Raw genomic sequence first — 23,382 nt, forward strand, 5'->3', positions numbered from 1 at the left:
CCAGGTAGAGGTTCTGGTATGGTACTAAGGATTTGAGGAAAGACTGGAGATCCAGCTGGATTTCTGGCTGGGGTTCATTGTGACAGGGTTTGTAGGTGGAGTCCTTCTGCCAGATAATCCTTGCAGTGGACACGATTGGATGGATGAATGCACTGAATCAGGCAGGATTCAACATTGGTTTTTGGTTGAGTCTGATTGGTAGGATTGGTGGCAAAAACAACAGTGGTGGAGCATTTGTTAGCAGGTAGGATTATAAGGTCAGAATCAGTTTTTAGATGGTTGATTGCAGACCTTTCTGCAGATGTAAGGTTAGTTTACATGTTCAGGAATATGGGGAATGAAAGGTGAGCAAGGTTCGAGGTTAAAATATCTTGGAAAGTTAACTGGGGGGGGGGGGGGGGGGGGGTGCTTTGTGGGTGGAAACCAGCTCAGATCCAGGCAGCCCCTCCACCGCCATCTCTCTAGAAGTGATTCATCTCCCTGATGCAAAGCTCCTTTTCCGCTAGCCCCCCTCTGCTCCGCTCCCTCCGTCTAACCTCTCGGCACACAGCTGCCCTGCCCTCCTTCCACCTCATTCCTCTGCACTCCCCAACGGCGAGTCACTGTCTGCCGTGCCTGCCCTACTATCTCTCCCCCTCCCTGCCCCAGCCTCTTCCTTAGCCCCACCCAGTCGCCACTCCCATCGTGCACCGGTGCTGCTACTCACTGTGTGGCCTCGCCACTGCAGCCGTGTGCAAGAGTTGCGTTTGCGTGAATGTGTATGTGTGTGTTTGCCATCTAATTCTGACTAAGGCCTTACTGGCCGAAAGCTGTTATTTGTGTGCCTATCTGCGACTCAGCATCTCCACTATATGGTGAGTAGCAACTTTCCTTTTCACAATATTCTGGCACACCTGGCAGAAGAGTAGGTCATCATGGAGCTAGTTGCCTCTGATCCAGGCAGCCCCCTCCACCCCTGTCTTTCTACAAGTTCTTCACCTCCATGGTGTGAAGATAGGGTAAATAAAAACCACTCCAAGGAAATGGTTCCCATGCTATAGAGGAACTTAGATGGTTTCAGGTCTCATGTTGAGGAAGTGAAACTCCTACCACAGGCATGCCCTCGTGCTTGTGTGTACGAGAAACACATTTTAAAGATACTGACATCCCTGTGCTACATGGCTATACACTATACCGCAAGGCTGACCTATTGGGGGAAAGTGCCAAGGGAGGGCTCACAGTGTTTGTCACTAATGCACACCACTCCTCTGCTCTCCCCCTGGCTACTGGCCTACAAGCAGTTGCAGCAGAAATTCGTGCGCGTCGGAAGATCACTGTGTGCTCTCTGTATTTACCTGTGCAAGATGCAATAGACTGTGAGACTCTCACAGATCTTATAGAACAACTCCTCCTACCATTTCTACTCCTGGGAGACTTCAATGTCCATCACGTCCTGTGGGGCTCGACCCCTATTTGCCCTCGGGGTCGGGTTTCGGAAAGCCTTACGATATCTCCCGGACAGTGCATCCTCGACGCAGGTACTCACACTCGTATCTGTACAGCTACTGGGTCATTCTCGGCCATTGACCTCTCTTTCTGCTCTTCGGCACTCGCAGTCTGTTCAGTGCGAGGTCATTCGTGACCTTCATTCCTGTGACCACTTCCTAGTCCACATTCACATCGTGGATTGAGCACTACCTGAAGAGAAGCTACCAAAATGGACGGTCAGCAGGGTCAACTGGACGCTGTTCTGTCAGCTGGCTATGGTCGAACACCGCTACAGCATCCGAGGACTGGCGGATCGCATTACATAAGTGATCTTTCACGCCACTGACTCGTCCGTCCCCGTGGCTTCCGATCGTCTTAGGAGGTGATCTGTACCTCGATAGATTTCTGAGCACTGTTCGGCAGTCCAGGACAGACTCGCAGCTCTTCGCTGATTTAGATGCCACCCGACTGCAGACAACCTCACAGCCTTTTGAGTCGCAAGAGGCAAGGCTCGACTCGTCATTAAGGAGAGCAAAAAACATTCGTAGCAAGAGTTGTTGGACTCAGTCAACCATTTCACTTGTTGTACAAAAGTATGGGAAGCCATCCCAATGATTTCTGGTAAACACAATCTTTTATCAATAGCAGAAGTGCTGAAACGGTGGTGTCTTCAAACAGAGACATTGATCAGATGCTGGCAGAGAATTTTGCAAAAACTGCTGGCCGTTCCAACTGGGATCTGATGTTTCACTGCTACCGTGCAACTGTAGAGAGGGGCAAGTTATACTTTGGATCCAACAGTTCTGAGTCCTACAACTTCTTTCTCCATACAGGAGGTGGTATCGACCCTGTCTGAGGCGTGTGACACTGCACCCAGTCATGACGAAATCAGGTACCTCATGCTTTGACATTTCCGATCAGCATCAAAGGAAATCCTCTTCAAATGTTTTAATCTTCTATGGCAGAGGGGCAACATCCCCAGTTTGTGGAGGGAGGCAATTCTGATACCTCTCCTCAAACCAGGAAATAACCACACATGTTCCAGTAGTTACAGGAGCTTCAGCTTAACGAGCTATGTTTGAAATGTTGTTGTTGTTGTTGTTGTTGTGGTCTTCAGTCCTGAGACTGGTTTGATGCAGCTCTCCATGCTACTCTATCCTGTGCAAGCTTCTTCATCTCCCAGTACCTACTGCAACCTACATCCTTCTGAATCTGCTCAGTGTATTCATCTCTTGGTCTCCCTCTACGATTTTTACTCTCCACGCTGCCCTCCAATACTAAATTGGTGATCCCTTGATGCCTCAGAACATGTCCTACCAATTGATCCCTTCTTCTAGTCAGGTTGTGCCACAAACTTCTCTTCTCCCCAATCCTAGTCAATACCCCCTCATTAGTTATGTGATCTACCCATCTAATCTTCAGAAATACCCTGGAGCAATTGGTTAGCCTTTGTCTGGTCTGGTTGTTAGAGACCAGGCAACTTCATAGCTGCTGTCAGTGTGGATTCCGGAGATTTAGGTCCACTGTCGACAACATGACCTTGCTAGATTCAACCATTCAGCAGGCTTTCATACGTCAACATCACTGTATCAGTATATTCTTCGATATCAGTAAGGCATATGATACTACTTGGAGACGTAGTATTCTCATACATTTGCATCAGTGGAGCTCTTGTGGCCACCTCCCCATCTTCATAAGGTCTTTCCTGTCTCAGTAGTTTTTTAGGTCAGTTGGTGACACACTGTCACATCATTTTAAACAGGAGAATGGTGTCCCTCAGCGCAGTGTTTTGAGTGTTACCGTGTTTGCCATAGCCAGTAAGGAGTCTTGTACAGTGCTCCTTATTTGTGGACGATTTTTCTGTTTTCTGTTCCTCGTCCAATATTGTAACAGTGATCTGTCAGTTGAAACTTACATTGCGGACATTAGAGGAGTGGGCTGCAAACATGTGTTTTCAGTTACTTGCAGATAAGTGTGAGCGAGTGAGTTCATTTTAATCATTCCCGTCATATTTTTAATCTACCTGATGGGCTTATAATATACACTGTTCTACCTTTTAGAGACTCGGTGAGGTTTCTGGGCCTCATTTTCAATGCCAAGTTGTCGTGGTTACCACACCTGACAGGCCTGAAAGCCAGAACCCTCAAGGCACTGAACATCATAAAGTGCTTTAGCCACACGTCTTGGGGAGCAGACAGGGGCTTCTGCGCCAGTTTTAGCGGGCTTTTCATGCATTTGCAAAGGGACTATAGTTGCACGGTGTATGGATCAGCAAGGCCTTCTTATTTGGAGATGATTGACACTGTGCACCATGTGAGTATTTGGTTGGCCATAGGTTCTTATAGGACCAGTTCCATTCTGAGTCTCTGTGTTCAAGTTGGGGAACCACCACTCAACATCCAGCGGTAGCTTCTCATGTTGTGTCAGGAATGCACGCTCCTCGCAACTCCAACTTTGCCCCAATATCGTACTGTCACTTGCCTGCCTCTGGAGCACCTTTTCTCGAACTGCCTACGAGCCACAGTTCCATTCGGGATCCGTGTGCAATGTTTGCTGATGTCACCTGGAGTGGAGCAAGAAGAACGTCAAATCCAGGGTTTTTACCATCTACCACCCTGGTTACTGCAGAGTCCCAGAGTTATTTTCAATTTGCTGCAATACAGGGGAGACTGCACTCCTGTTTTTAATGCAGTATCTTCTGACGTATGTTCTGGACACCAGAACTATGTAGCTGTCTTTATGGGTGGGTCTAAACAGGGGGCTTCAGTTGGTTGCTTTGTTGTTTCCCCAAATCATGTCCTCAAGGTCTGATTGCCTGAAGACTTTACTGTCTTCAAGACAAAGTTATGCACAATCTTCCGGGCGCTGGAGCAGAAGAGACGTTCTCCCAGTGCTAAATTTCTAGTCAGATTCGATTCTCTGAGTGCCATTCATTCTGTATGATGTTTTTACCCAGCAGATATAGTAGTCCGGAACATCCAGGATGTCTGTTCCGACTACAGTGGCTTGGAAATGAGGTGTTCTGCTGGGTACCAGGGCACATCAATATTGCAAGGAACAAGAGTGCAGATCTAGCAGCCAGTTAGGCATGTCGTAATGCTCAGCTATTTCGGTGTGTCATCCCCCCTGCATGTTATAGTCTCGCTGTTGAGATCCCGAGTCTTGCTCTGGCAAGAGCACCCTCCAGTGCTTGTGGTGTACAGATTACTGTGCACCATATTTTATTGGACTGTGTGTTATTTTCCGATCAAGGACCGCAGAGTGAAGGGCCTGCCCTCTATTTTAAGTAACATTCAAACAAATGTGGATCAAGTTTTAAAATTTTGTGAATTATCCAAGATTTTAGGGAGATGGTTTTAATGTGTTAACAGGGTGACTGGCTGACCCATGTTTTTTGTAAGTGGTCAGCCAGTTACAGTTCATTGTGCTCTTCTTTTAGCTCCATCGTCTGTTTATTTGTGTTTTAACCTATACATAGGTACTTTTACTTTTTACGTTATTTTAGCACTCGTGAGATAGAGAGATTGTGTGGTCAATTTGAGTGTGTGCGATTTTATCCATATTCATTTGTTTTAATGAGTGTCAGGGTGCTGATAACATTGCTGTTGAGTACCCGTAAGCTCCAGCCACACACGCAAGTGTGAATTGAAATGACATCATTTTTCAGACATAAAAACACACATACCAACTTTCGTTTATGTCACCCAGCTTCTTCTCGGCGTCGTGATTTATTTTATTTTATTTACTTAGTTATTTTTTGTCCTTCTGTCAGTGTAAAGATGTGTCTGACTTTCTGATGCTAAAAGATCCTGAAATTTTTACTAGTAAATTGTGACCCATTATACATTAACATTTTTATGGTTATCCCACATCCAAAAAAATTTCTTTAAGCAATTTATTAGAGTGGCTGTCATAATCTGCATAATTGGATAGAACTTTACGTATGTGGAGCAACGTTCCACAAAGACAAAAATGTATGTCACACCACCTCTTCCTTTCGGTAACTTAACATAAAAATACACAGCTGTTGCATCATTTAGTGTCTTTGAATTATAGGATGCATTAATTTTATTTTCTTTGACTCTCTGGTGTACCTCACGTGTTGTAAATATTTTTCTTATCTTTCTATTTATATAAAAGGATTTACTCATATGTTTGATACACTTATGCATCCCAAAGTGCCCATAGCCTTTACGGATGAACAGCATAACGCCACTGTACATAGTTCATGAAATGCATAACCTCCACTGGCCTTTATCACTCTGCATTCTCACCTATCATCCACACGGCTTTTTCTTTTAACAATAGTGATGTCTTTTCACACCTTTCTTGCTTGTTACTGAAATATTCATCAGTATTTACATCTTTTTTAATTCACAATGGTAGTCTCCTCACTTCACCATTAATGTTGCTTAAATTCAGAAAATTAACCAAAACCATATCTCGTGGTCCACCAGTATGTGTAATATCATTCAAGCCTAATGGTTATCATGACGATGCATCTGGCACTATATTATCTGAACTTTTTATATAGTATATTTCTGTCTGATATTAATGTAGAAATAAGACCCAATGAATTTATCCACTATGTAAGATTCTGTTTTCCATAAGGGAAGTTATGACTAGTTGGTCTGTTTCATTATGATCTTAGGCCCCAGGTGACCAACTGGAACTTTTATATGCTCCATGCAATTGTCAACAATTCCTTCTCTGTCACTGTGTAGTTAAGCTCGTGTTTGTTGGCATTCCAACTAGCGAAAGCTACTGTCCTATGATCTAATGTTGGATTTCACTCCCTTGAAACAATTCAAAAGCGATGCCATACTCAGAAACATCAGCTGTTAACTTAAAAGCTTCATTCATTACTTGGTCATTTAAGATAGGTGCACTGATTAATGCCTCCTTAACATTATTAAATGCTTTTGATGCTCCTACATCCCATACCCATTTTGCTCCTTGTCTTAACAGTGGTAATAACCTTGGATCATTAATTCGTAACTGTTTGATATTTTTCAGTTCTGAGCAATCTTTGACAGTGTTTATTCTTTCTGGATCTGCTATAATTCCTTTTATTCCTACCAGGTGTCCTATAAATTTTAGTTCTTCTCTTGCAAAGCAATTTTGAAAGTTAAGTTTTGATACCTTTTTCATAAAATTTATCTAACATTTTAATTGATAACATACAGTGTTCTTATCAAGTATTGGATACTAGTAATATATCATCTACACGTATAATTAATTCTTCTAATAATTCCTTTCCCAGAACTACATGTCATGCTTTTATGAACACAGGGACCCATATGTTTAAACCAAAAGTTAATACTTTTCATTGATAAGATGTACTATCAATGAGAAAAGCCATCCAATCTGTCAATCTGAAGTACATTCCTTCCTTAAACTTAGCTAGCACATCATCAATACGTATGAGCTTCTAAAACTATGTGCATAACTCCTGCGGCTTTCTTTACTAGTAGTAAAGGTTTATTATATACGCTTAGACTCCTTTGTATTACCTATTTTCTTATTACTTATTTCTTTGTTCACAGCTGATCTTAAACTTAGTGGAGCTGGGTTTGACTTACAAAAGAATGGTTCATGACCTTTTATCTTAAAACTTCGAATATAATACTCCTGGCATTTCAAGATACATACACTTATAAAGTATAATACAAATCTTTTTTTTGCTCCTTCGTAAACAGATGTGATTTGTTAGCTTTAAACACTATTTGTGTGATTCACACATCAATATCTTCTGTTGGTTCTTTGTTGCTTGCTATTTGAGTTGTAGCAACTAACTGCATAATATGTAATGATAAGCCGATGTTAATTTCTGTACGATTCACCTTCACTTCTTTCTTTTTTTAGTGTATCTAACTCTTCAACGAACGTTAATAAATAATCCACATTAGTCCATCCACTATACAGTATCTCCATTCGTGCATATTATGGTAATCACTCAAAGAATGTGTATTAAGTGCTTTTAAATATTTTGATCTGGATGTCATTCAGTGTACTCTTTATATGTATCCCATGAGCTATCATAGTAATTCGGGTTTAGTAGTTCAAAAGTTAATTTCTCTTGCGTACTCACCCATCCATATTTTCTCTTACATTTTTCCTGGAAGTCCTCCCACAATTTAAATTCCTCAAAGTGGACTCGCTCATACTGTGGTGTCAGATACTAAATGTACCAGTACAAAATCTTATTTTCTTGCAGCCATCCACTTTCTTCGGCACAGATTGGGACATTACCGTTAAGAAATTTGCATCAGTGTACATCACCTTCGGGTCCAAATTTATGGAATTGTTTAGATCTGCTTAATCCATTTCCTAATTGTCATTCCTCTAACACCTCCTCACTCAATGTTAGATGCACCGACTTATTTCTAAGTTCCGGCGTAGTGTTATTTAACTCTTGCCACATTTTGAAATTCTGTCTGATGATCAACAATATTATCCATAGAATTTGAATTACCACTAGTAGTGTCTACTTTTTCTTGTAGTTTCTGTTCTTCTAATTCCTGTACACACTTCTCCAAACAAGGTAAAATATTTTGAGCATTAGCTTTTTCAATAAGCTTTCTATTTAATTCTACAACTTCGACCCTATTTTGTGTATCTGAGATTTGGGTTGCTACAATTTTAGAAATCCTTCATAATTGTATGTTGTTTGATCTTATCATTGCTATTATTAAAATTTTGCTCTATCTCCTCTCTAACCAAATCACTGTGTTTCTTCAGTTCTGTTTCGAACTCCTTAGGTAAGTTTACTAAGGTTATCTCAATTTGAGAAATTCTAACTATTGTAGTTTTAAGTGTTTTTATACTGTTAAATGCGTCTTCTAGCCTACCCAGCTGTTTCAATTTATCTGTTCTACTATCTGTTTTGAGTGTTGTCACATCATTTGACATTGTTGTTATATTGTGAGGTAGTTCATCTAATTGAGTGAATTGTTTGTGCTTACCTAAAATCTGACTTGACATTTTTGTATCCATATTCCTAGTGATAGGCATATACTGAAGTATGAACGTTACACACTCAGTAACATTAGTTATTTTGAATAAATGTGTTATCCCCTGCCATGTAGTACTGCCGATAAAATTAGTCACAATGTGAGACTACACACAACTGTAGGTGCTCCACATTACAGCTCACTTAGTCAGTAGTATATTGTGCTGTAGCGCGAAGCTGATGCCTTCATGTGCCCCTGGTGTGATGCGATGTCTGGATCGGGTGTCTCGTAGCCGTAGCCGTCGCCACAGTTAACCACCCTGTCGCCGAAGTGTGGAGTGCTGCATCATTGCCGTCAGAAACAGCATTCGGACTCGTAGATGTCAAAACCTTTTGCTGACTCTTCCATTTAGATCTCTTAAATAGATCTCTTATTATACGCTGAACCAGTAATCCTTAGCAACGTGATACTTTCTGATGACAATTTATACTTTGTGTCACCGCGATGTTATCTGCTGCCATTTCTTTAATTATGTGTTTGCCACATGGAATGGTACCATTGCTATTCACTCCTGGGCAGTACTTAACTAGGGCACCAATTCTGTGAATGTGTTCGCTTAGTCATATATTCATAATTACCTTTACCTTTAAATCTTCTCTTTCTTCACTCGCGTCACTCCTTGAATTTGTGATCCTACTGTGCAGTGCCACTCATAGCTGTATCGAACTTCTTCACCACTTGTAGAAATGTGCCATGGTAAAGGAAAATTATGTTTGCTACCTATTAGCTATGAAATCGTATAACAACTTCTTTTCAGAATCCTTCTTTATTTAACAATCCCTATAACACTTTCAGTGTATCAGTTACACATTCACATTTAAGCTTTTAATAATCAAACTTGCAGACAGTTAGGTCGTTAGTATCCCAAAGTTATGAAGTAAGTAATTAAGAAAGTAATTCTGTACAGTCATCTTTTGGTATTCTTTTATGGAACAACAGCCATTGTTGTTCTGACCTCTTCTTCTTTGGCACGCACAGCAACCTGTATTTGCAACATCAAAGTGCAAACGGCTCCTTCCCCACCATTAAAACACTGCCCTCCTTTGCCCCTTGTGGCTATACTGTGCTCGCATTTGTGTTTCGTATCTGTACACAGATAAAAAATGTGCACACAATGTGTGGTCTTCCCCTCTAGCACTATACCGTAAATTAAAGTTTCTAAATGATTTATGGAAAATCTCGTATAAAGATGTGAAACAAATACTAACAAACAGATAGAGTGGCTGGCCAGTACTTACCTCAGTTCAGTACAGCCGATAGATACACAAAACAGAACAGAAAATTTTTATCCTAGCTTTCGGAACTTTGTTCCTTCGTCACGGAGGAGAGAGGGAAAAAAGGGGAAGAAGTGAAAGTGGATTCAGTTACTCACAACCCAGGTTATGAAGCAACTGGGGAAAGGGAAACAGTGAGGGTAGCAAAGATAGAGGCATGGGTGTCAGAGGGAAGCCAAATATATTCTACTGTAAGTACTGTGCCGGCTTCAAACCAAAGAGGATGCATACAGAAGTAAAGAGGTATATAGTATAAAGATAACCACAACTATGTAGGATGAAAAGATGCTTGAATGGCTAAAGAGGAAAGGGAAAGAGGAGAAGACTGAAGAGTAAATGGGAGTGAGGTTGGTCAACATAGGTTCAGTCCAGGGAGATGGCGGGATGAAAGGATGTGTTGGAGTGCAAGTTCCCATCTCCGCAGTTCCGAGGGACTGATGTTGGGTGGGAGAAGCCAAATGGCATGTACGGTGTAGCAGGTTTCTAGGTCCCTAGAATTATGCTGGAGGGCATGCTCTGCTACTGGGTATTGGACATCTCCTAGGCAGATAGTTCGTCTGTGCCCGTTTATGCGCTCAGCCAGTTTAGTTGTCATCATACCAATGTAAAAGGCTGTGCAGCGCAGGCATGTCAGCTGATAAATGATATGTGTTGTTTCACATGTGGCCCTGCCTTGAATTGTGTATGTTTTACCAGTAGCGGGGCTGGAGTAGGTGGTTGTGGGGGGATACATGGGGCAGGTTTTGCAGCGGGGTCGGTTATAGGGGTAGGAACCGCTGGGTAGAGAAGGTGGTCTGGGAATATTGTAGGGTTTAACAAGGATGTTACAGAGGTTAGGGGGGGCAACGAAAGGCAACTCTGGGTGGTGTGGGGAGAATATTGTCAAGGGATGATGAGAATATTGTCAAGGGATGATCTCATTTCAGGGCTTGACTTGAGAAAGTCATATCCCTGGCGGAGTAATTTGTTGATATATTCGAGGCCAGGATAATATTGGGTGACCAGGGGGATGCTTATGTGTGATCTGGCGGTAGGAACAAAGTTGTTGAACAGGGAGGAATGTATTGCTCGGGAGATCTGTTTGTGGACAAGGTCTGCAGGATAGTTACGGGAGAGTAAAGCACTGGTCAGGTTATTGGTGTAATTGATGAGGGATTCGTCACTGGAGCAGATACGTTTGCCACGAATACCTAGGCTGTAGGGAAGGGAGCGTTTGATGTGGAATGGATGGCAGCTATCAAAGTGAAGGTACTGTTGTTTGTTTGTGGGTTTGATGTGGACAGAGGTGTGGATGTGAGCTTCAACAAGATGAAGGTCAACATCCAGGAACATGGCTTGGGTTTTGGAGAAGGACCAGGTGAAATTCAGATTCGAAAAGGAGTTGCGGTTATGGAGGAAATTAAGGAGTGTTTCTTCACCATGACTCCAAATCACAAAGATATCATCTATAAGCCTATACCAGGCCAGGGGAAGTAACTGTTGGGTCTTCAGGAAAGCCTCCTCCATGCGGCCCATGAAGAGGTTGGCATAGGACAGAGCCATCCTGGTTCCCATGGCCATTCCCGTGATTTGCTTGTAGGTCTGGCCTTCAAAAGTGAAGTAATTATGGGGGAGGATGAAGTTGAGTGTGATAAGGAACGAGGTTGTTTTTGGAAGATCTTTAGGTGGGCGTTGGGAGAGGTAGTGTTCAAGGGCAGAGAGACCATGGGTATGTGTGGTGTTTGTGTAAAGGGATGTAGCATCTATGGTGACAAGAAAGGTTTCAGGTGGGAGGGGAGTGGGAATGGATTTGAGGTGTTCTAGGAAAGTACCCAGCACCCCATTCCCTCCATCCAGACTGAGCTGCTGAAAATCCTAAAAATCCAAGGTCCCTCACAAGGGCTCACAACGTCTTCCATAGACCTACTCACGCCACCTGAGCCACGTACCCCTACCTTCTACCTATTACCCAAAATCCACAAAGAGAACCATCCTGGCCATCCCATTGTGGCAGGCTTCAAAGCCCCAACAGAACATATCTCAGCTCTGGTAGACCAACACCTCCAACCTATCACCCGCAGACTCCCATCCTACATCAAAGACACAAACCACTTCCTAGAACGCTTTGGCTTCCCTCTGACACCCATGCCTCCATCTTTGCTACTCTCCCTGTTTTCCTTTCCCCAGTTGCTTCATAACCTGGGTTGTGAGTAACTGAATCCACATTCTCTTCTTCCCCTTTTTTCCCCTCTCTCCTCCCTGACGAAGGAACAAAGTTCCGAAACCTAAAATAAAAATTTTCTGTTCTGTTTTTTGTATCTATCGGCTGTACTGAGCCGAGGAAATTAAAGTTTCTGCGTGACCATCTTTCATCAGCGCAGTAGAAAGAAAGCGGTACCTGTTGCTAAAATGAATAGCAGCAACATCATCAGCATTAATTCTGTTTTTCCTTTATCTTTTTCTGTCATTAATTTTGCTTCAGTTATATTGTTTGGTAATTGTTTCACAGTCATTCTTGTTCTATTACATAATTGTAGCACAGCTAAATTTCTCAACAAAATAATTGGTGATACTATTTTAATCTTAAATCATCTAAAGGCATTCCTCATGTATCATCATAATCATTATCATAATTGCCACCAGAATTTTGTTCCAGGAACTTTGTGAATGATTGGCCTCCATTGATTTCTGTCCTGGTATAGTTTTCTCTCTCCACTGCATCACACATTGCTCCTCTCCTCTCGAGACGTTCATTAACCTGGTCTATCCATCTCTCCCAAGTCTGCCAAATTGGTCTTTTCCTTGGTACCTCCGTCTTCAAATACTAACTTGAAGCTCAAGTCGGATGCATTCACTACACTTGACGTAACCAGTTCAATCTTGCAGCACTCATTCTTTCCTCTGTGGTCGAGGTTATGTGCAGATCATCTTAAATATTAATTTCTCTCTCTCTCTCTCTCTCTCTCCCTCTCTCTCTCCCTCTCTCCCTCCCTCTCTCCTGGTTTTCTGTAGAGCTGACCAGAGGAACTTCATTTCACATGTCTGTATCTTACTATCTTCTGTCTTATTTATGATACAGGTCTCCAGACTGTATGTCACAGTTGGCAGGAGATAGATTTATACACAGTCTGTTTAGCGATTTTGTCCCAGATCAGGTTTTGTACTTGGTGGAAAAAGCTGGATCCTTTTGCTGTTGTGATTAAAACTTCCAGTTTGACACTTCCATCACTTCATATGACACTGAGATAATTTCATTCCTCGTACTTGCACCAAATTCAGAAATTCGTTTGGAAAATTAACATTTTCATTTGCAGCAACCTTTGAATCAGTTGACTTATATATTCCTTCCTTGGCAAGAGCCCTGCTTTGAATTTTTAAATTAATATCATCAGCATGTGGATACCGTCACCCCCCTCTCTTCCACAGCTTTTGCAGTTCCAGGCAGCAAAATTGGAAGGAGATTGCCCCAGTTTATGGGTACAGTAAATATTGGCAGGCTGCCAGCATTTTCAGTTGATTACCTATCCAGAATTCGGTGTCGTAAGACATCAGCAATGATTGTATTTGCAGGTGGTCCCTGAAGTGTTGGATGGTGGGAAAGGGGGGGACCGGGGGGGGGGGGGGGGGGTATTTCCGCTCTAACAAGAAATAAATAAGCAGTACCAAAAAATGTTGGTATGTTCTTAAATTAGAATTAAGCAAAACACAGTATTTAGCTGTGGGCGGTCATCATTGATGTTACACAGTAAAATGACACAGAGCACATATAAAGAAACTATCACTATGTACACAGAACTTCTATCGAGCTGGAGAGAAGTGAAAAAGTGGGAGGTTCTGGCGAATCTCACCACACAGCTGATGCCATCGGTTTCCATTCCCAGCACGAGATGCTTGCACTCACTGAGCAAACAAAATACCATGCATTTGTAAGTGACATTCCAGCGTTCTGTTTGAGATGATGAACAGATAAACTGCTACTAACTGAAGGGGAGAAATGACTGTGGAAAGAACAGTCACAACGGTGATGTTGCTGCAGCGGCTGGTCCATCTTGAAGCCCAGATTGAATGCCTAGGATGTTGGCTGGCTTTAAACTTTTGTAAGCTTCTGACTCAAATACATTTGTGGGAAGGCAGGGACAAAAGCCTCCCTTCTGAGACATAAGAGTTGACAGAGTTTTCCTGTTAAGGATCAGTTCCAACCGCAGGAAAGGCATTGCTCCTGAGGAAGAAGAATGATTGTTTAAAACTTTAGTAATTTTTAATGGTTACCACCTTTCTGGATAAATTATCACCTTCTCTCAGAATGACAGCAACCGAAATATGTTTCCATATTCCAGTACCTCTATCATAGAAATCATTATTATGAACTTTCTTTCTCTCAGAAATTTTGTTACTGACATTGTGATTATGAGTACTCCAGCGGGATGTTCAGTACTAAGGGTTCCGAATCTGTCATCTAACTGAATTAATTCCTACTCGACTCTCTCTGTTAGTTTGTGGTGTCGTATGGCAACCCTCTCATGCTTACTGCCATGTGGTAGCCCTGAAAGGTTTATTGTGTTATAAACTACTACATTTCTTGCTGCTAAAATGGCTCTTTCAAATAACCAATTTGAATTTGCGCAATTTCGGATAAACTTCACCTATTAACGATAATGATCGAAGCAGAAGAAACGAATTAAAATTTTTGCTGTGGCTGGGACTCAAACCCGGGTCTTCTTGCTTGCTAGGCAGAAATGCTAACCATTACATCACCACAGCATGACGGTCAACATTGCTGCCCTCCCCAACAAAAACTTCAATTCATATCTTCTGCTTATTTTTCCTTACATTGTCACTACTGCCAGGGCTCTCCGACATTGGAATAGCACCCCAGCATTGGACATAATGGGAAAGTCCTGTACCATAGATGATCTTTGAGAGAAGTGGATTATATGGCACCATTACTACTTCTGTCTCTCAGTTACCTCGCATTAGTACTTTAGAAGTGATACTACCATTTTCCATAGATTGTCTTCTGAGCTTACGCTAGCAATCTTCTCCCATTTGTGTCTCATTTAAATGTGGTCTCGGATATCTTCCTGTTCATTTGCCTCTAATCATACATCATGAATTCATATTTAACCTTCCACATTTCTCAAAAATCATGTTTTTCACTGTTATATTGTAATTGTATCCTTTTTTGGATTCTGAAATTCAACGTGAATTACTTGATAAATTTAATGTGGATGGAATTTTTCATGTAACCAATTAAAATTGTGTGAATGAGGTATTCCTCATTTCTGCCATTTGACTGTGTTCGTCTAGCATCTAGCAGTTCTAAAAATGTGATACTTTTTGGTGACATTCATGAATTTCACTTGTTTCAGTCGAAAAGCTTCAGCTATTATGTCATAAGATTCCATGCAAGCTTGTCTGTGGCTCACATAATCTGTGATGAATTTCAAGTGAATACTGTGAACAAATTAGGGCACCACATTTTCCTATGTAGGTTATAGCATCTTGTGTGTACTTGTGCTTGGGTTTTGGATTTTCTACATATGTTGAAGGTAAACTCATCGGTTTTCCAATGTCGTCAACATTGCCATCATTCATGGTTGCACATCTCTCAAATGATTGTACTATTCCGTAAGCAATTTGTTTTGGTTCTGTTATATGAATATCATTTATTCTGCCATACATGTCAAATGAAAGCTGTTGAAATAATTTGGGGGAAGGTAACATAGTTATATCCATAATTGTCTTTTATCATTATGCAGTATGCATAAAATTCCTTTAGAGTTTATTGTCTGTTTGTGTGTCTGCACCTGTATGTGGGTTCACTTGTGTCAAATTGAAATGGCAACCATCTTCTGCTCTTAAAAAAAAGTAACAGATATAGAAGTGCATCATAGAACAGTGTGTTTCCGTGGTACGTTGTAATCTTTCACCACTGAATAATTATGTCACATCTTTTTGTACTAATTGTCTGCAGCCACAATGGGAATTTCATTGACTGGGGGTGCATTGATTCAGTGTTGTTGTTCTCCAACTTGTCTTTTGTTGGCTTGAGTCATAACTTTATATTCATTGGACACCATTTGATCCTGTGCTGTTGTGAATATGTGGCCAAACTGATTGTACTCATGTAAAAGATTCTGTTATCCAACTGAATTTCTTGGTGCTGTAGAAGTAAAACACTGAGATGATCCATTTTGCATTGACATGTTTGTGTTGATTGTTCTTTTTAGTGAGATCATAACAGAATGCTTCACCTGTCAAACTGTAATCCCTACTTCTTCTACTTTGCACTTCTTTACACTAATGTTTTGTTCATGCGCTTGTGGTAATTGTGTTTCACAAACTTCACTCATTGTAACTGTACTTAGTTTGTTTTGTAATGTTGTTTGTTCAACAGTTTCTTTCTGTCTGCTTGTGAACTGTCGCACTTGATCCTCTTCTTTAATTTCATTGCATTGTTCCCCTGTTAAATTTTCTCTCATTCTATTGAGTTTCTTCTGGTGTGAAGCTAAATGTGCTTCTCCTCTGTTTAATTTCTTCAGCGTCCTTTATGTTTCCTTCTTTTTGATTCACGTTTGGCAAAATCTCCTTATCACGTATGCATACACTTCAGAATGGGAACAGGATAATCGTACATCCTGGAACATTGTAGAATGTTCTGGGCCATACATTTCTGAGCTAGGCCGTATTCTATCCATGCCACTGTTATGGAACATTCTTGGGCCTTCTGAAAAATTCTATAACATTCTGGAACTTTCTAGAATCTTCTCAAATATAAAGTAACATTCTTCAAAATTGTAGTACATTCTATCTGGCATTATAGTACTGTGACATGAAATGAACCACATTCAATCACTCTGTGACAATATTTTTGTTGTTAATTGAGACAATACTAGTTTGAAAGTAAGTTTGTTATTCCTCAGTGGCGCTGTCCATCACAGTAAAAGAAAAATGGTTTGTTGTTGTGCTATGTTCACATCAGTTTCACTTTTGGTGGATAGATTAATTATGTAAGGTGTGAACTTGATGTAAAACATCATTTTCCACATGTTTTTGATTTACCAGTATGGTACGTTTGTGTAAACCCAGGTGTGCAGTATGTTTCAAAATGAGTACATTGTAACCTTAAAACCCCTATATTCACTTTGAAATAGCCTGTATTATCGATGTCACATCCTTGTGAAACCATAATTCAAACATTGTTTCTCCATAGATGTCCACAGACCAGATGCGTGACAATACAGAAATGATTAGGAGTTACTAAATTTTTGTTGTGTTATAGTTGTGCAATCTTTAGTTATGAAATATAATATTGTAGTTGTGAAGTATTGGCAGAATTTGAAATTTTTTCTCTTAATATGTGGTTATAAAGTAAAAATTGAATCATCTTGTGGCATTATTGGCCAGGAGACTACAGCTGGTATAGTTTGGCTGCCTAGTGCTAGTCTTTTTCTTTGATGCCACTTTGGCAACTTATATGTCAATGAAGATGTGATGAAATGATGAGTACAACACGAGACACCCAGTTCCTGTGTGAAGGTAATCTCTGACCTGGTCAGGAATCGAACCCTCTCACCCCAGGTAATAAAGGCAGCAATGCTGACGTTGAGCTGTGGACTATTTGAAAGTAGTTGATGGTTAAGAGTGTGGCACCTACTACATAATACGACTAGAATTAAAAATTTCTTCGACATATTGTAATCCTAATTGTGACGGTGGAAGGATCACATTGTTCAACTGTATTTATTTTAGGTTTGTTGGTGTTTTTACTTTACACATTTTGAATAGCATGAGATGCCAAAATAAAAACTGCAGACAATTTGTTTGTGTTGAAATTATGTTGTTCAGCCATAATTCAGCTTGTAATATGGTCTCAATACTACCACAATGTTACACTTTGAGATACATTCAGCAACAAGATCTCACTTACAACTATGATGATTTCATTGTATGTTCTTGTTTTTCAGCTCAAGAAGTACAATGAAGTTCAGCAACAGATAAAAGAAATTGAAAAACAGTACATCATAGCAGCGCAGAAACTTTCTCATAATAGTGGTGATTCCGTGGATGATGATGATGATGAAGATGCTCTGGATGCATACATGACACAGTTGTCATCTGGCATTGTTGATAAAAAAGCTGTGTCCAATTTGAAAGTATGTTCCTGGAGTACATTTTCACACTTCATAATTATTTTCTTTATGCTTATTAGTACTGTAGCACAATGTTCTCTTTAATTCTATTTGAAAGATCACATTCATTTTCATGGATCTTTTGGAAGCTCAGTATATTGTATTTGTTTGTGTGTTAATGTGTAAGTGGAATACTTTGTTCACCTGTGTATCTGTGTGTAGACAGAGAAGCACACTACCTCGTGTGCTCTCAATCTGTTATTCCTTAATGCTCTGGTGTTATCAAACCTTCTTCCAGTAGAAGTAAAGACACAACAGCAAGCCTACTAGTGACATTGACGAGAATACAGTGAAAGTAGTTTACACAACTCGAGCACATTTAACAACTGAGGGACCGGAGGCCCGTGCGTTGCCCTCGTAAAGGTACTTTCCACACCAGGCGTCGCCAGTGTATCGCCACGTGAGCACGGCAGTCCTGCTGATGGCAGGCATTGACCGGGCTACCCCTGACAGCTGCCTCAGGTAGTAGATTGTGCCGTTTAAACGTCTGCGCCCACTACTCCTGCTGTAGGAGCCCGACATACATCTGCTGCAGGTGATAGGTGTAGTAACGGGCAGGTTACTACACTCCTCCTCGCACGCATGCGTGTCACGGTCTGTGATGCTGTGACTGGAGGCACACCGAGGTGACCAGTGGGCAGGACCTGCGCAGGGCTTGCAGAGCTGTGTGGATGTCGAGAGTCTGTGGTGAGGAGCACCAGTGCGGGTACCGACGACAGCGAACTGGAGAGGGGAGTCTCTGACTCGGCTTAGGGGAAGGCGTTGGCTCTGATCCCAACTGCAGGGGTTGAACATACAGTCATTTCTGACAGAGCCCTGACTGCTGGGGTAAACAGGCACAATTGGGCCCACTTGTTCCCGGAGTGGCCAGGGCAGATGTATGACGAGGAGTTGGGCCCACAGCCCAGAGATCCCCCGTGTCCATCCCAGAAGCAACCGGTTCTGGTAGCATACCACAAATCGATCTCCTGTGCGAACTGTGAAGGTTGCATTGGCTGTGGACTGCAGACAGAATCCAGTGACAGTACCATCCCAACAGCCTGGCCCAGACTGATATGCTGGGTTTACTTATTTATATATTTATTTTACACATCTAGTTCCATTGGAGCCATAAGTTTATGTAAATACAGTCAACAATATAACACAGGAATCAGCTTAATTTTTCAAGGAACTGCTCGGCAGAGTAGAAGCAGCAACCCATGAGGAAATTCTTCAGTTTCAATTTGAAAGTGCATGGATTACTGCTAAGATTTTTGAATTCTTGTGCTAGCTTATTGCAAATGGATGCAGCAGTATAGTGCACACCTTTCTGCACAAAAGTTAAGGAAGTCCGATCCAAATGCAGGTTTGATTTCTGCCGGGTATTAAGTGAGCGAAAGCTGCTTCTTCCTGGGAATAAGCTAATATTGTTAACAGGAAGTGACAGTAAGGAATATATATATTGTGAAGCCAATGTCAGAATACCCAGACTAATGAACAGTGCTCGACAATAGGTTCACAAACTTGCACCAGATATTGCACAAACCACCTGTTTCTGAGCCAAAAATATCCTTTGAGAATGGGAAAAATTATCCCAAAGTACAATACCACAGGTCACAAGCAACTAAAATTAGCAAAGTTGACTACTTTTTGTGTCCAACTATCACTTACTTCAGATACTGTTTGAATAGTAAAAATGGCAGCATTAAGTCTCTGAATGAGATCCTGAACATGGGTTTTCCATGACAATTTACTGTCTATCTGAACACCTAGAAATTTGAACTGTTCAGTTTCACTAATCGTATGCCCATTCTGTGAAATTAATACTTGGGTTTTTTTGAATTGTGTCTTAGAAACTGTAAAAATTGAGTCTTACTGTGACTTAGCATTAGTTTATTTTTTACAAGCCATGAACTTGTGTCATGAAATGCACTATTTGAAACAGTGCCAATGTTGCACAGAACGTCCTTTACTACCAAGCTAGTGTCATCAGTAACTAGAAATATTTTAGAATCACCTATAATACGAGAGGGCATATCATTTATATAAATATGGAACAGGAGTGGCCCCAGCAATGATTCCTGGGGCACCTCCCATTTGACAATGCTTCCACTCAGGCTCCACATCATAGCCATTCTCAACACTGTGGATAATGACATATTGCTATCTGTTGTTAAGGCAAGAGGTGAATCAATTGTAAGCTACTCCCCGTATTCCATAATGGTCCAACTTCTGGAGCAATATTTTGTGATCAACACAGTCAAACGCCTTAGTAAAATCAAAAAAAGATGCCTAGTGTTTGAAACCTTTTGTTTAACCCATCCAGTACCTCACATAGAAAAGAGAATATAGCATTTTCAGTTATTAAATGACTTCTAAAGCAGAACTGTACATTTGATAGCAAATCGTGTGATGTAAAATGATCAATTATCCTTACATACACAGCATTCTCAATAACTTTAGTAAACATTGATGGCGTAGAAATAGGTCTAAAATTGTCTACATTATCCCTTTCTCCCTTTTTATAGAGCAGCTTTACTACCGAGTACTTTAATCGTTCAGGAAACTGACCATTCCGAAAGGAAAAATTGCAAATATGGCTATATACACGGCTAACATGTGCAGCACAATACTTTAATATTCTGCAAGGCACTCCATCATATCTATGAGATCCTTAGTCTTCAGTTATTTAATTACGGACTCAATCTCCCCCATGTCAATATCACAGAGGAGTATTTCAGACATCAATCTCAGAAAGGCATTTCCCGAGGGAGTTATATGATTCCCTGTAGAAACTAAGTTTATATTAATTCACCGGCAATGCTCAGAAAGTGATTGTTAAATACTGTACACATATCTGACTTGTCACTAACAGAAATATTTATTCCATAAAAACACGGGAGAACTGCCAGATATCAGTAACTTCCTGCCATGATATTTCGGCACAGAGTCTTCTGGCCATCTTCAGATGAATGCCACTGTAGTAGTACTGGCAAGTACGTGGTGAGCTCCACTATTTGAAGCCTTCTGAGGTGACATTGCGCATGCGCTGCTCAGCGTGCGCGTTCATAACGGCTCCGTGCACTGCGCCTCGCGCCCTCCACTGTGAAAGCATGGCATATCGGTGTCAGGTCGATTTCCATCTTTATGCAGATAACTACGTCAATTACGAAGTTTCTCAATAACAGGATTCCAAACAGAGTTCAGCTGATAACCGCTATCTCGATTGATGAGAGTCTCGTTGTCAGACAATCTTATTTCCACAGATTCATTGATAATCAAGCTCCAAAAGTTTGATGTATGGGCCAAAATTTTTGTGTCGTCGTAATTCATGGAATGGTCTGTGGAAATACAATGTTCGGCGATTGCGGACTTGATGGGTTGGAGAAGGCGAGTATGCCGTTGGTGTTCCACAATGCGTTCCTGCACAGTTCGTGTTGTTTGCCCTATATATGATTTGCCGCATTCACACGGAATTTTGTAAACACCTGTTTTACGCAGGCCCAGGTCGTCTTTAACGGATCCCACCAGTGATGAAATTTTGGAAGGAGGGCGAAAGATGACTCTCACTTGATACTTTCTCAATATTCTGCCTATCTGTGAAGAAATATTCCCAATAAATGGTAGACAAACAGTCGACCTGAAGGCCTCTTCCTCTTCCTTGTTCCGTCGTTTGTAGGTCTTCATCACTCTGTTCACTTGCCTAGGTGAAAAGCCATTCTTCAAAAATACTTTTTGCAGGTGTTCCAGTTCCGCTTGAAGACTGTCGGCGTCAGAGATAGTATGGGCACGGTGGACCAAGGTTTTGAGAACGCCCATTGTTTGTGCTGGATGGTGGCAACTAGTAGCTTGTAGATACAGGTCTGTATGAGTGGGCTTTCTGTACACCGAGTGACCAAGCGTGCCGTCACTCTTCCGTCGCACCAAGACGTCTAAAAATGGCAGACAACCATCTCTCTCTATCTCCATGGTAAACTTTATGTTTTCATGTATGGAGTTCATGTGACGTAAAAATTCTTGGAGACGGTCCAGACCATGAGGCCACACTATAAAAGTGTCGTCAACGTACCGCCAAAATACTATAGGTTTAAAAGTGGCAGAGTCGAGTGCTCTCTCCTCAAAATCCTCCATATAAAGATTGGCCACCAGGGGAGACAAAGGACTCCCCATGGCGACACCATCAGATAGTTCGTAAAATTCGTTGTTAAATATAAAATATGTAGAGGAGAGAGTGTGCTCAAACAACGCTGTAATGTCTGCACCAAACATATTGCCAATGAGGTGTAGTGAATCCACCAGAGGCACCTTTGTGAACAGTGAAACCACATCAAAACTGACCAATAAATCACTACTTTGCAGTTGTAGTGACTGAAGTCGACTGATAAAATCACCAGAATTCTTTATGTGATGTGCACACTTGCCTGTCATTGGTTTGAGCAAAGATGCCAAGAATTTTGCAAGGTCATAGGTGGCTGCTCCAATGTTACTCACAATTGGACGTAATGGCACATTTTCCTTGTGGATCTTAGGCAGTCCATATAGCCTAGGTGGAACTGAACTGTTTGGTTTCAGTCTCTTGATGACCTCCTTCGGTAGATAACTATTTGATAAAAGTTCTGCTGTTTTTCACACTACTCGGCTCGTGGGATCCTTATCGATTTTATGATACGTTGAATCACATAATAAAACATTGATCTTATTAATATAGTCATCCCTTGGTATGAGGACAGTAGTGTTTCCTTTGTCAGATTTTAAGACTACTGTATCCACATCTGCTCGTAAGTTACGGAGGGCTACCCTCTCCATGGGCGAGATGTTATTCTTCATTGGTGCACCCCTGGTCAATACACGGCAAGACTCTCGACGAACTTCCTCCGCTTCATCTGTATCAAGACGGCGTACAGCTTCTTCGATGGCACTGATGAAATCCACTAGTGGTGGTGAAACAGGTGTGGGAGCAAAATTCAGTCCTTTTGCTAGCACAGACACAGTCGCGTCATCTAAAATTTTCTCTGTCAAATTAACAACAGATCGTCGAGTTGGAACTTCCTGCTGCATCTGCTTAGAAAGTCTGTCAATCTTGGCAGTTTGTCCCGTCACAGCTTTATTATGGCTCCAGTTTGCTTTAGCCCATGTCACACCATCCACCCAGTCCCACGACAGAAAAGACAGTCTTGCTGCCAGTTCCAAATGTATGTGGAACATGTCCTTTGATACAGAATCCAATTCACGCCGAGTAAAATGCATCCTTTCTCTCGCCAAAGTCATGCTTGCTTTACGTTTGATGTTGTTTGCAGCAGTGGTATTTATGAAATGCACAATTTTGGCAAACGTTGGAATAATGCCCTTGTCTCTGCAACTTAATAAGAATATCAACGAGCTCAGCAGCCTCGCTCTTCTTTCACGTGACTTTTCAAATCTTCGAATACATTCCATCACTTCCTCCCCGTAGAGTTGCTTGATGTGATGTTTAAAGCT

The 23,382-nt window shown here is 41.4% G+C and overlaps 1 protein-coding gene and 1 non-coding gene across 3 annotated transcripts in view; one reads left to right on the forward strand and one right to left on the reverse strand.

Moving 5' to 3' along the window:
* LOC124800608 (kanadaptin) overlaps positions 1-23,382 on the forward strand; it is a 267,444-nt gene that overhangs the window by 179,071 nt on the left and 64,991 nt on the right. For both annotated transcript variants that reach the window (XM_047263008.1, XM_047263009.1), the window contains exon 6: positions 17,701-17,889. In XM_047263008.1, the coding sequence (XP_047118964.1) occupies positions 17,701-17,889 (189 nt within the window). The remainder of the gene's footprint in view (positions 1-17,700; positions 17,890-23,382) is intronic.
* Trnaa-agc lies at positions 14,422-14,494 on the reverse strand. The gene has a single exon. It is a non-coding gene; the product is annotated as a tRNA-Ala (tRNA).

The sequence above is a fragment of the Schistocerca piceifrons genome, chromosome 1 (assembly GCF_021461385.2).
Source record: "Schistocerca piceifrons isolate TAMUIC-IGC-003096 chromosome 1, iqSchPice1.1, whole genome shotgun sequence".
Lineage (NCBI taxonomy): Eukaryota > Metazoa > Arthropoda > Insecta > Orthoptera > Acrididae > Schistocerca > Schistocerca piceifrons.